Below are 12,169 nucleotides of genomic sequence, written 5' to 3'. Positions count from 1 at the left end.
GGGTTTCACCGTGTTAGCCAGGATGGTCTCGATCTCCTGACCTCGTGATCCGCCCGTCTCAGCCTCCCAAAGTGCTGGGATTACAGGCGTGAGCCACCGCGCCCGGCCACTAATTTTTGTATTTTTAGTAGAGACGGGGTTTCACCATGTTGGCCAGGCTAGTCTTGAACTCCTGACCTCAGGTGATCCACCCGCCTCGGCCTCCCAAAGTGCTGGGATTACAGGTATGAGCCACCGTGCACAGCGTGTTTTCTTTATATCTTTTTAAATTTAAGGAATTCACATATATATATAAAATATATATATATAATTTTTTTTTTTGAGGCGAAATCTCACTCTGTTGCCCAAGCTGGAGTGTGTGGCGCAACCTCAGCTCACTGCAACCTCCACCTCTGAGGTTCAAGCAATTCTTGTGCTTTAGCCTCCCTCCCGAGTAGCTGGGATTACAGGCATCTGCCACCACACCTGGCTAATTTTTTTGGTATTTTTAGTAGAGATGGGGTTTCACCACGTTGGCCTAACCTCAAGCAATCTGCCTGCCTTGGCCTCCCAAAGTGCTGGGATTACAGGCATGAGCCACCGTGCCTGGCCTCTAATACTAATAATAAATTTGATGACTCCCAGGGCCTGCCCTGTGAGACACAGCCCCAACTTCCCAGCTCTCTTCTCTAGTGCCCTCTTCTGCCTCCCACCAACCACCTGCCACCCTTGGCCCATCACACCCTCTTACACATTTGCTAGCACATCTTATCTCCTCTGCTTGCGATGTCCTTCCCTCCGTCCCATTTTGTGTTCCCACCTGTCTGTTAAGGCCCCATCTCCACTTTGCTTCACCACCCCTGGCCTCTGCTCCCGCTGAAGCCAGGTATACAACACAGAGGGTGAGATCTGCAGCAAACTGAAGAGTATCTGCACCCTCAGACAGGCAGCTGCTCCTCACCTCTAACTAGTGCCATTTCAGAGTACAGAATCAGAGTTAGAGATTCTGTTTTTTTCAAGTAAAACCAGAAATATTGAATTTAGTGCATTTTTCAACCATTCAGCAAGCACTTACTAAGCACTTACTCTGTGCCAGCAGGCACGGTTCTGGACCTGTGGGTTTAGCGTTCAATTAAAAAAAAAAAAAAAAAAAAAAAACAAGCCTTGGTGTGGTGGCTCATGCCTGCAATTCCAGCACTTTGGGAGGCCAAGGCAGGAGGATCATTTGAGCCTAGGAGTTCAAGATCAGCCTGGGCAACATAGCAAGACCCTATCTGTACAAGAAAAATACAAAAATTAGCTGGGTGCAGTGACCCACACCTGTAGTCCGAGCTACTCCAGGAGCTGAGACAGAAGGATTGCTTGAGTCTGGAAGGTCAAGGTCACAGTGAGCCGAGATTGTGCCACTGCACTCCAACCTGTGGAGACACTCCAGCCTGTGGAGACACTCCAACCTTTTGGAGACGCTGTCTTAAAAAAAAAAAAAAAAATAGTAATAACACACAAGAACATCTGCCTCCTGGAGCTCCCATTCTAGCTGGTAAGGGAAGGGAAAACCAGGAGAAAAGTAAGACAAGTGAAATATGTATGTTAGAGAGTGATAACTGCCAAGGAGAAAAACAAAATAAGAAAAGGGGCCATAAAGTGGGGAGGTGACGTCATTCAATTCTTCAGTTCAAGGTAGGGACTTAGACTGGAGTCATAAATTCTATTTTTTGAGACAGTCTCACTCTGTCGCCCAGGCTGGAGTGCAGTGGCGCCATCTCGGCTCACTTACAACCTCTGCCTCTCAGGTTCAAGTGATTCTCCTGTCTCAGCCTCCTGAGTAGTTGGGATTACAGGCATGTGCCACCACGCCCAGCTAAATTTTGTAGTTTTGGTAGAGACGAGGTTTCTCCATGTTGGCCAAGCTGGTTTTGAACTCCCAGCCTCAAGTGATCTGCCCACCTGAGCCTCCCAAAGTGCTGGAGCACCCAGCCTGGAGTCATAAATTCTGAATGTGAATTGTCCCAAAATGTAAATACTGTAAGGACCTAGCAGGCCACATCCAGTCCGCAGACCAGCAGTTTTGCCATCTCTGGTTGTGAAGACGAAGACTGGAGTTGGGGGAGAAAAAAAAATTAGGAGTATAATAATATACCTTATGTTTTCATACAGATTTACAATTTACAGAAGTGCTATAGCTGTCATCCTTCTTTTACAGAAAGTGAAACTGCTACATGGCTTGTAAGTGGCAGAACCGGGATTCAAACTCAAGTTCTCCCTAACATCCTGGAAGCCAAGGGAAAGGAGTAATGAAATATGAAAGCGAGAAACACTGTTGGCTGGGCATGGTGGCTCCTGCCTATAATCTCAGAACTTCGGGAGGCTGAGGCAGGCAGATCGCTCGAGCCCACAAGTTCAACACCAGCCTGGGCAACATGGCAAAAAAACCCATCTCTACAAAAAATACAGAAAAATTAGGTGGGCATGGTGGTGCATGCCTGTAGTCCCAGCTACTTGGGAGGCTGAGGCAGGAAGATCACCTGAGCTGGGAGATCAAGGATGCAGTGAGCCAATTGCACCACTGCACTTCAGCCTGGGTGACCGACAGGAAAAGAGGGGGTGTGGGAAGGGGGAAGGAGGAAGGGGGAAGGGGGAAAAAAAAAGAGAGAAAGTGAGAAACACTCTCCTAGGCTGGAGGACCTAAGATGGATCAACTTCACCGAGGATTAGTTTCAGCAGGTGACAGATGGCTCTAAAGGTAAGAAGTAGGTAGACCATGGGCAGAAGGTAAGAGATAAACCACCTGACTTCATAAAGGAGAGAGTTCGTTCTTCCTGGAAGCACTGCTTGGTGAACTGTCCATCTCCAAAGGAAAGAAGGAAAGATAAGTGGAGATGTTGCTCCAGCCCTATCACCACTAGCCTGAAGGATTTCAACAGCTCCTCATCAGCTCCCTGTCTTCTCCCTCCTACCCTTTCCCTGCAGCATGCCAGAGGAGCTCTAAAATGCAAACCCCAACACTTCAGCTTTGGCTTAGAACCCTTCCAGGGCTCCACATTTGCCTACAGAATAATCCCCACCCCTGAGCTCATCAGGAACCCTTCATAAACTGGCCCCAGCCTTCCTGTCTAGCCTCATCTCCTGCCTTCCTCCAAACACCCAAGTGTCCAGGGAATGCAGAAGAGCATGAATGAGAGAAGGGAGGGCCAGCAGTGCCCCAAGCACTCCAGACAAGCAGCATTTCCTGACATTTTGGGCACATATTGCTCCCTCTGCCCGAAATGTCCTGTCCCCCTCCTTGTCCATCAGTAAGACTCAGGTGTCACCTCTTCTGTGAGGACCTTCCTGATGGTCAGTCGCTCATTCCCCTGACCCTTGGGTACTCCAAACCCATCCCTGTTACAGCACTCCACTCACTGCCCTGTGGTGAGTGACTTTTCAGTCTGTGAAGCATGGCCTGATTGTCCTTGGCACCAACAGCCCCAAGCCTGGTGTTCCACGTGAACACTGGACATGTGCCAAGTGGAGATGCAGGAAAGGGGATGTGCAAAAGCTCTATCACTCGAGAGCCTCGATACCCAGTGCTTTACTGTGCCTGGGCTAACTCACCCTGCAGAGAGCTCCTCAAGGGAGGGACCTTAGCACCTTCATCTTGCCACCCCTACATCTGATGCCAGGCTGGGACAGAGCAGGTGCTCCCAGAGGCAGCAGTGCAAAGAACACTGGCTTTGAAATTGGACTGATCTGATACTACCCCACAGCTCGGCCACTTAGCAGCTGCATGGCCTTGGTCAGCTTATTTAACCTTTCTGAATCTCATCTGCCCAGTGCCTACACAGAGTAGGTGCTTAAATATTTGTTAATTGATATGAAGGTATTTACTAACGGATATGTAGAGATAATACCACCTACTTCACGACACTCTTGGGATTATGTGACAGTCTATAGGTCAAGCATCGAGAATCATAGTTGATCAAGCCTTATCATACATGCTCAAATTTTCCCTTCCATTCTTCCTACTCTAAATTGAATGTAGACATTTAGATGTCATAGTAAAAATAATCCTTACTACATGAAGGTGCTTGTCACACAGTTAATCTCCTCTGTGAAGAGTAAATGAAGATCATCAGCTAATATAAAACATCTCCAACTGTCCTGGAGGTAAGAAGGGAACGATGTGAGGTCAGCCAGCAGGGATCTCTACCCATTCTAAAGTGACCAGTCTAACACCTTCCCCTCAGAATATTCTGTGACCTGGCACAGAGAAAGATGTGTTAAAGGCTGGTGGGAGAAGGGAACAAAGTCAACTGTGTAACCCTCAAAGTTTACAGAGCAAGGCCAGGCACAGTAGCTCATGCCTGTAATCCCAGCACTTTGGGAGGCCAAGGTGGGAGGACTGCCTGACCCCAGGAGATTAAGACCAGCCTGGTCAACATAGGGAGACTCTTTACAAAACATAAAAAATTAGCCAGGCAGTCCAGGCGCGGTGGCTTACGCCTGTAATCCCAGCACTTTGGGAGGCTTAGGTGGGCGGATCACAAGGTCAGGAGATCGAGACTATCCTGGATAACACAGTGAAACCCCATCTCTACTAAAAATACAAAAAAATTAGCCAGGCGTGGTGGCATGCACCTGTAGTCCCAGCTGCTGGGGAGGCTGAGGCAGGAAAATGGCATGAACCCAGGAGGCGGAGCTTGCATTGAGCCGAGATCGCACCACTGCACTCCAGCCTGGGTGACAGGGCAAGACTCTGTCTCAAAAAAAAAAAAAATTAGCCAGGCAGGTTGGCACATGCCTGTAGTTCCACCTACTTGGGAGACTAAGGCAGGAGGATCGCCTGAGCCTGAGGGTTGAGATGCAGTGAGCTATGATCATGCCAGTGCACTCCAGCCTGGGTGACACAGCAAGACCCTGTCTCAAAGAAAAAAAAAAAAAGTTTACAGAGCAGACACAGGAGAGTGGTGAGAGGACTCTAGAAGGACCTGAGGATGAACATGCCATTTTTGTGAGTACCCCTTGGCTATGCTTGCTGAAGGACTTAGGACCAGGACAGAGAAGTTCACAGATGACTACAGAGCAAGGGAGGAAGAGGTACAGATGAAGCCGGAAGGTAAGAGGTGTTTTGTAATTCATCAAGATGAGTCAAAAAAAAAAAAAGATGAGTCAAGTACCGTACACTTGGTTTTTAAACTGACAAACATATACTCCAGGAAGAGACCTAAGCAGTCCTAGAGATAGACGATCAGGATAATATAAAAATCCTCGCTCGACAAGAGTGATCTTTCTACAATGCAATTTCCTTTTCTGTGTAGAGCCCTGTATAAATTCTCTAATTGCTTAGAAGACAATCCAGCTGGCACAGTGGCTCATGCCTCTAATCCCAGCGCTTTGGGAGGACAAGGCAAGAGGACAGCTTGAACCCAGGAGTTTGAGACCAGCCTGGGCGACAGAGTGAGATCTTCATCTCTACAAAAAAAAAAAAGGAAGGCGCCTTTAGTCCCAGTTTCTTTTGAGACTGAGTCTCACTCTGTCGCCCAGGCTGGAGTGCAGTGGCTTGATCTCAGTTCACTGCAAGCTCTGCCTCCTGGGTTCATGCCATTCTCCTGACTCAGCCTCCCGAGTGGCTGGGACTACAGGCGCCTGCCACCACGCCCAGCTAATTTTCTTTTTGTATTTCTAGTAGAGAAAGGGTTTCACCGTGTTAGCCAGGGTGGTCTTGATCTCCTGAACTCGTGATCCGCCCACCTCGGCCTCCCAAAGTGCTGGGATTACAGGCGTGAGCCGCCACGCCCAGCCCAAAAAAAAAAAAATTTTTAATCTGCAGGGTGTGGTGGCACATGCCCATATTCTCACCTATTTAAGAAGATTGCTTGACCCCAGGAGTTTGAGGCTACAGTGAGCCATGATTGCACCACTGCACTCCAGCCTGGGAAATTGTTTCAAAAAAATAAAATTATTTTTTTAAAAAAAGACTACAATTGGCCGGGCATGGTGGCTCACACCTGTAATCCCAGCACTTTGGGAGGCTGAGGCGGGCAGATCACTTGCGGTCAGGAGTTAGAGACCAGCCTGGCCAACAAGGCGAAACCCCATCTCCACTAAAAATACAAAGATCAGCTGGGCATGATAGCGCACACCTGTAGTCCCAGCTACTTGGGAGGCTGAGGCAGGAGAATTGTTTGAACCCGGGAGGTGGAGGTTGCAGTGAGCAGAGATCGCGCCACTGCAGTCTATCTTGGGTGACACAGTAAGAATCTGTCTCAAAAAAAAAAAAAATACAATTCTAAGGGAATTGTCCCTTAGAATAAAATCCATTGTCCTTAGGATAAAATCCAAATTCCCTTGGCTACTAACACCTTGCTGCAATCCACCCCCTACCTCGCTCTCCAGCCTCCATTCTGGGCTCACTACTCCATCATACCACATTGTGGGCAGTCATATGACCACCCCTCCAGCCCTCCCACCAGACTGCTCCCTACAAGCTCATCACTCCCAGACCCAACAGTGCATGGCGCACAATAACCCTCAAGCGCTTATACTGAAACCATTAAATTGAGTTCTTGCAAAACAAGGCCCCTTTAGCCTTAATGAGAGAAAGGTGGGTCCATCCTACAATTAGACCCACCCAGATTAGACCACACCCTCAAACCCGAGTTCCACGTCTTTAGGACAGCCAGGGATTCAGCACACCTCAAAGACTATGTAAAATAAATTTCCTGCCTCTCCCGGTACCAGGTTTCACTCTATCTATAAATTGTCAGTGAAGCTAAATTTAATCAATTGGTATTATTTTATGCTGTACCCAAGTCTACTGAAATTGTATCAAGGATTAATGGCAAGATTAACTTGTATGAGCAAAGTCCCATACTTACCTGATTTGAGACAAATTCAGCATTCCTACGCTAGAGACAGGGCTTTTCAACTCACCATTATTTGTGAACTTAAAAAGAAAAACTCCACATGCCCACACAAGAGTTCAGACAGTGAGGTCCACATTGAAAAAACCAGGGGCACTTAGCCTACGAGTCCCCAAGACAAACAGTCAGATACAGCCTCCTTGCTAGGCTTAAAAACAAAGCCATATTCTTTAGGGCCTGTTTTAATTGCTTTTGTAAAGTAATTTTCTCTAGAGGCAGCCCGTCTCATCCCAAATAAGACTGTTTCTCCACTCCTCCACAGGCAAAACTTCTCACTTCTTAAGACTCAGAGCTTCAAAACCTAGGATGCAAACTCTAAGGGGAAAGTGATCTGTTCTGTTAGTAAAGAATCCCAAACACCTGGAACATCGCCTGGCACAAACTAAACCCTCAACACATTATTTGTTCAAAGCCTTGATTGAGTAGATGAGCGAAATATATCTTCTCCGTGAAGCACTCCTTGGTCTGCTCAAAGTACTTATGAAACCCTCTTGCGTGTTTCCATTAAGGAACTAACAATTTAACCTCCAAAAAAAAAAAAAAAACTAGCATCACCAAGCAAAACCCCAACATGCTGGAAACTATGACTTTGGAGAAAAGCTACACCAAGAACCACAATTCTTGGTTCTGTGATTCAGAGTGGTTCAAAGTACAAGGGCACACAATTCTTTAAACTGACAACTAAAATAAATACATTCTTCTCTCGAGCACATAATCCACCTTCTACTGCAGTGATTCTCCAACGGGGCTGCACGTTTACAATAACCTGGGGAGCACTGAAAAACCTGGAAGCCCAGACCACACCTCAGCCCAATAAATCAGTTTCTCTGGGGTAGGAGGCAGGCCCAAGTATTTTAAAGCTTTCCAAGTAGTTCCAAAGTGCTACCGAGTTTGAAAATTACCTCTCTACTTAACTTCAGCCACGCGCCTGGAAGACTGCTAGGTCTTCGAGTTTGGGTGGAGCGGACTTCCAGGAAGAGCCTCCAGACCTTCAAGGATGTAATGTTAAATGTTTTATAGTCTCCTTCCACCAAAATTCCCATCCCCAACCTCTCAAGCCATGTGGAAGGGTCTTCACTGATTGCAAAGCGTGGCAGCCACCTACCTTAAGGCTGCAGGCTTCCTCCTCTAGAGAAGCCATTTCTTCCAAAGAGGCGTTGGCAGGACGCAGAGGGGATCCCCCTGAAGACAGGAACCCCCGAGTGTTCGGAATCAGGCAGCCTTTGGAGGCGGCCCCGCCCACACCAGGGCCCCAGAAATGGGGGGAGGAGGAGGAGGAGTTATTTCTGCGGCGGGATGAGCCCCAGGATAACCTCCGCGAGCAAGCCACATCATCCTCCTTCTGGGCTTTCAGGCGCTTAGGGCTGCTGGGCCCTCCAGAACGCGACGCAGACCTCTGAGCTGGCCGGCTGGAGGGGGCCACATCACAGGGCTCCCGGAGGCAGCTGCGCTTGCGGGGACACCCTTCTGACGTGCTGCTCCAGTTGTGCTTGACCTTGCCCCGCTCGGACGCCATGGGCACCTGCAAGGTACAGGGGGCCTGGATTCCAACACCACTCTTCCTGGCGGCCCCACCACAGATTCCCGCCACCCCGGGCCCAGGAGGAGAGCAAGACACAAGGGCAGAGCCAGAGGCTAGCCTCACTGACCTTTCCCTCTTCTTTCCACTGCCCATCACAGTTCTCAAGGTTTCAGAGATGCCAAACCGTGTCAGAGAAGTCAAAGCGATCCAAAATTTACTAAAGGCTTCCGTTGGTTTCCAAGCCCACAACGTACTTCTGAGATCAGGAAGCCTTCACTTTGCCCAGCGCTACTTCCGAGATACCTAAGCGCTTCCGGGGCTACAAAGCGCTTTGATCAGTTTGCAATATAAAGCCCTTCAGAACTGTCAAAGCGCTTCAGAAGACCACATGGCGCTTCAAGATCCACACATGGCTGCCGGACCCGCAGCCCTGGGGCCGGGCGCTTAGCCCGTAGGCCAGGGCCAGACCCGGCGCAGCAGCCCGCCCTGCTACTGCGGCCCGACCAGACCCGGGCCGGAAGAGGCCCGAGCGGCCCCTCCGGAGCTGGCAGCGCCCCCGTCCGCCAACTCAGGACGCCCCCCGCCGGTTGCCGCCGCTGTCCCGCCGGGCAGCCCGCCGCCCGCCGCCCGCCCCAGCCCTACAGCCCCGCCTGACCCGGCCTCCGCCCGAACTGCGACCACTCCGGCCTCCGTGGCGCCCGCCCTCCGGAACGAGCCCTGCGGCCCGCAGGCCGGAGAGCGACAGGGGCGGGGCCTGCGCCAAACGGAAGGCGCCCATTGCTCGACCCGGCAAGGGGCGGGACTCCGAGCAAGACGGAGCCCGCCTCAAAGCCAAGCGGCTTGGAGTCGGGATGGTACGCCTTAGGAAGCTCGTCCATTGGTCAGAAGCCAGATGGGGCGGAGCCACTCACGTGTGCTTGAACAGCGGGAAGCTGAGGCCAGCCAGTTGTGCAGGCAGGCGGTGTCCGCTGACGCGCATCGCTTAACGCTGTTCCCCTCAGCGCCGGCCCCCATGCCTGAAGCTTTCAGACCTGGATTTCTCATCGAGCCAAAGCAAACCGTGTGCTGAGCATTATCACCTCACTTTGTAGAGCAAAAAACTGTGGCTCAGAGAGACTAAGTACACACCCAGAAAGGGGAAGAATTAGAATTAGAAGCCACCAAAAAAAAAAAAGACTACACAAAAATGTAGACTATCCGCCTGGTGAAAAATATTAAAGACGGCTGGGCGCGGTGGCTCACGCCTGCAATCTCAGCACTTTGGAAGAACGAGGCGGGAGGATGGCTTGAGCTCGGGAGTTAGAGACCAGCCTGATCAACATGGTGCGACCCCCATCTCTACAAAAAAATAAAATTATCTGGGCGTGGTGCCAGCTACTCAGGCTGAGGTGGGAGGATCACTTGAGGCCGGGAGGGCGAGGCTACAGTGAGCTGTGATCCCGCCACTGCACTCCAGCCTGGAGGACAGAGCAAGACCCTGTCTCAAAAAAAAAAAAAGAGAGAGAAAAAAAATGAAAGACAAGGTACAAATTTAGAAAAATACTGGAAACATGACAAAGGGCTGATATTCGATGTAGCAATTCTCCCAAAATAATAAAATAACTTAGTATTAAGACTGGCAAAGGAGGCTGGGTCCAGTGGCACACGTCTGTAATCCCAGCACTTTGGTAGGCAGAGGCAGGTGGAGCTCTTGAGGCGAAGAGTTCGAGACCAGCGTGGGCAAATCCTGTCTTTAGTGAAACACAAAAATTAGCCTGGTGTGGTTGTGGGCGCCAGTAGTCCCAGCTACTCAGTAGGCTGAGGTGGGAGGATCCCTTGAGCCTGGGAAGTCGAGGGTCCAGTGAGCCAAGATTACTGCCGCTGCACTCCAGCCAGGGAGACAAAGTGAGACCCCTGTCTCAGGGAAAAAGAAAAAAAAAAAGGCAAAGGAAGCAATGAACAAAAACACATTATGAAACGCTCTTGGCCGGGCGCAGTGGCTCACGCTTGTAATCCCAGCACTTTGGGAGGCCGAGGCGGGCGGATCACGAGGTCAGGAGATCGAGACCACGGTGAAACCCCGTCTCTACTAAAAATACAAAAAATTAGCCGGGCGTGGTGGCGGGCGCCTGTAGTCCCAGCTACTCGGAGAGGCTGAGGCAGGAGAATGGCGTGAACCCGGGAAGCGGAGCTTGCAGTGAGCCGAGATCGCGCCACCGCACTCCAGCCTGGGTGACAGAGCGAGACTCCGTCTCAAAAAAAAAAAAAAAAAAAACAACGAAACGCTCTTAAACATAACAAAGATGGCTCCACCTCAGCCATTAAAAGAGTACATATAAGGCCAGGTGTGGTGGCTCACTCCTATAATGAATGAAAACAAAACCTCGATCTCTGTCAGTAGGAACTGGTTATATACATTAAGGAATATCCATACAATGGAATGTAAGGCAAAAAGAATGAAGTGATCTAAACTTACTGTTGAGGAGCAATGGCCAAGAAAGACATGAAAAAAACAAAGGACCTAGAAAAGCATGAACAAAATACGTGTGTGGCTAAATAGAGAGGAGTGGCATACAAAGGTAAATGTAGCTTTCTTTTTTCAAATGCCTGAGGGTAACCACTTTGTGTGTTTGTTTCTAACAGCTTTAAGATATAATTTATATACCATAAAGTTCACTCATTTAAAGTGTATGAGCAGCAGGCATGGTGGCTCACGCCTGTAATCCCAGCAATTTGGGAGGCCGAGGCGGCCAGATCACAAGGTCAGGAGTTCAAGACCAGCCTCACCAATATGGTGAAACCCCATCTCTACTAAAAAGAAATACAAAAATTAGTAGGGCATGGTGGTGTGCACCTGTAATCCCAGCTATTCGGGAGGCTGAGGCAGTAGAATCACTTGAATCTGGAAGGCGGAGGTTGCAATGAGCCAAGATCATGCCATTGCACTCCAGCCTAGGCAACAGAGGGAGACTCTGTCTCAAAACAAAAAAAAAAAAGAAAGAAAAAAGGTTTATGACCAGCTGGCCTGGTGGCTCACTCCTGTAATTTCAGCAAGACTGTAATCTAGTTTATCTTGATAGATTTGCCTATTCTGACAAAATTAAAAATGGAATCATACAATATGTGACTTGCTTTTGCTTACCATGATCTCAAGGTTCATCCATGTTGTAACATGTGTCAGTATGTTTGAAATGCTTGTTCCCCAGTGCCATAAAGAAATAGCACCTGAACATAAATAATTTTCTCAGCAAGGCCATTTTTATACTTTCTGCAGAAAGGGTACACTCACCAGCAGTTTTGCCACAAGTACACCAAACAAAGGAAACAGGGTCATTTATAACCTGATGTATCCACCCTACCACTGTGTCCAGTTTCCATCGGCTGAAACGGGACTTCACATTCTGTATTTGTCTTGATTGGCTAGCAACTTAGAATTTTTTAAAAGAGGCAAAAGCAGAGGAGAACAAAGGAAGGAGGAAGTAACTTGTGGAATGCTAAGAAAGGTAAAAACACTTTCAAATAAGGAAGAAGAACAGGCTATGACTTAATGCTTGCTTGGACCAGTATAACCATGCCAGGGCAAATATTTAGGCTGAATTGTGGGAGCTAAGAACATAAAGTACATTGATTTATTATGGCTAGCAGATATTTAAGAATGTTAGGTCTTTGAATAAATTTTGCTTCTAAGAGAAGTTACTATTTATTCCTAATTAGATGGGGAGGAAAGTCTTTGAAGAGGAACCTCTACTTTACTTTTCACAAGTACTTAATTCTTTTCTTTTTTTTA

General features: G+C 48.7%; 1 protein-coding gene across 3 annotated transcripts in view; it reads right to left on the bottom strand.

The window, feature by feature from the left end:
- TATDN2 (TatD DNase domain containing 2) overlaps positions 1 to 9,146 on the bottom strand; it is a 34,244-nt gene extending 25,098 nt beyond the window's left edge. The window contains exons 1-2 of one of the 3 annotated variants that reach the window (XR_009213067.1): positions 8,531 to 9,132; positions 7,987 to 8,403 (exon numbers count right to left, since the gene is read on the bottom strand). Coding sequence is in view for 2 of the 3 variants with exons in the window: in XM_032149694.1 (XP_032005585.1) it covers positions 7,987 to 8,397 (411 nt within the window). In the remaining variant the exon portion in view is untranslated. Of the gene's footprint in view, positions 1 to 7,986; positions 8,404 to 8,530 lie in introns of all 3 variants that reach the window. The other 2 variants (XM_032149694.1, XM_032149693.2) reach the window with 2 other exon arrangements.
- Between the last annotated feature and the right edge of the window lie 3,023 nt (positions 9,147 to 12,169).

Source organism: Hylobates moloch, unplaced genomic scaffold, assembly GCF_009828535.3.
Source record: "Hylobates moloch isolate HMO894 unplaced genomic scaffold, HMol_V3 SCAFFOLD_4, whole genome shotgun sequence".
NCBI classification, from domain to species: domain Eukaryota; kingdom Metazoa; phylum Chordata; class Mammalia; order Primates; family Hylobatidae; genus Hylobates; species Hylobates moloch.
Note: the sequence above shows the minus strand (reverse complement) of the source record. Positions and strands in the feature narration are given on the sequence as shown.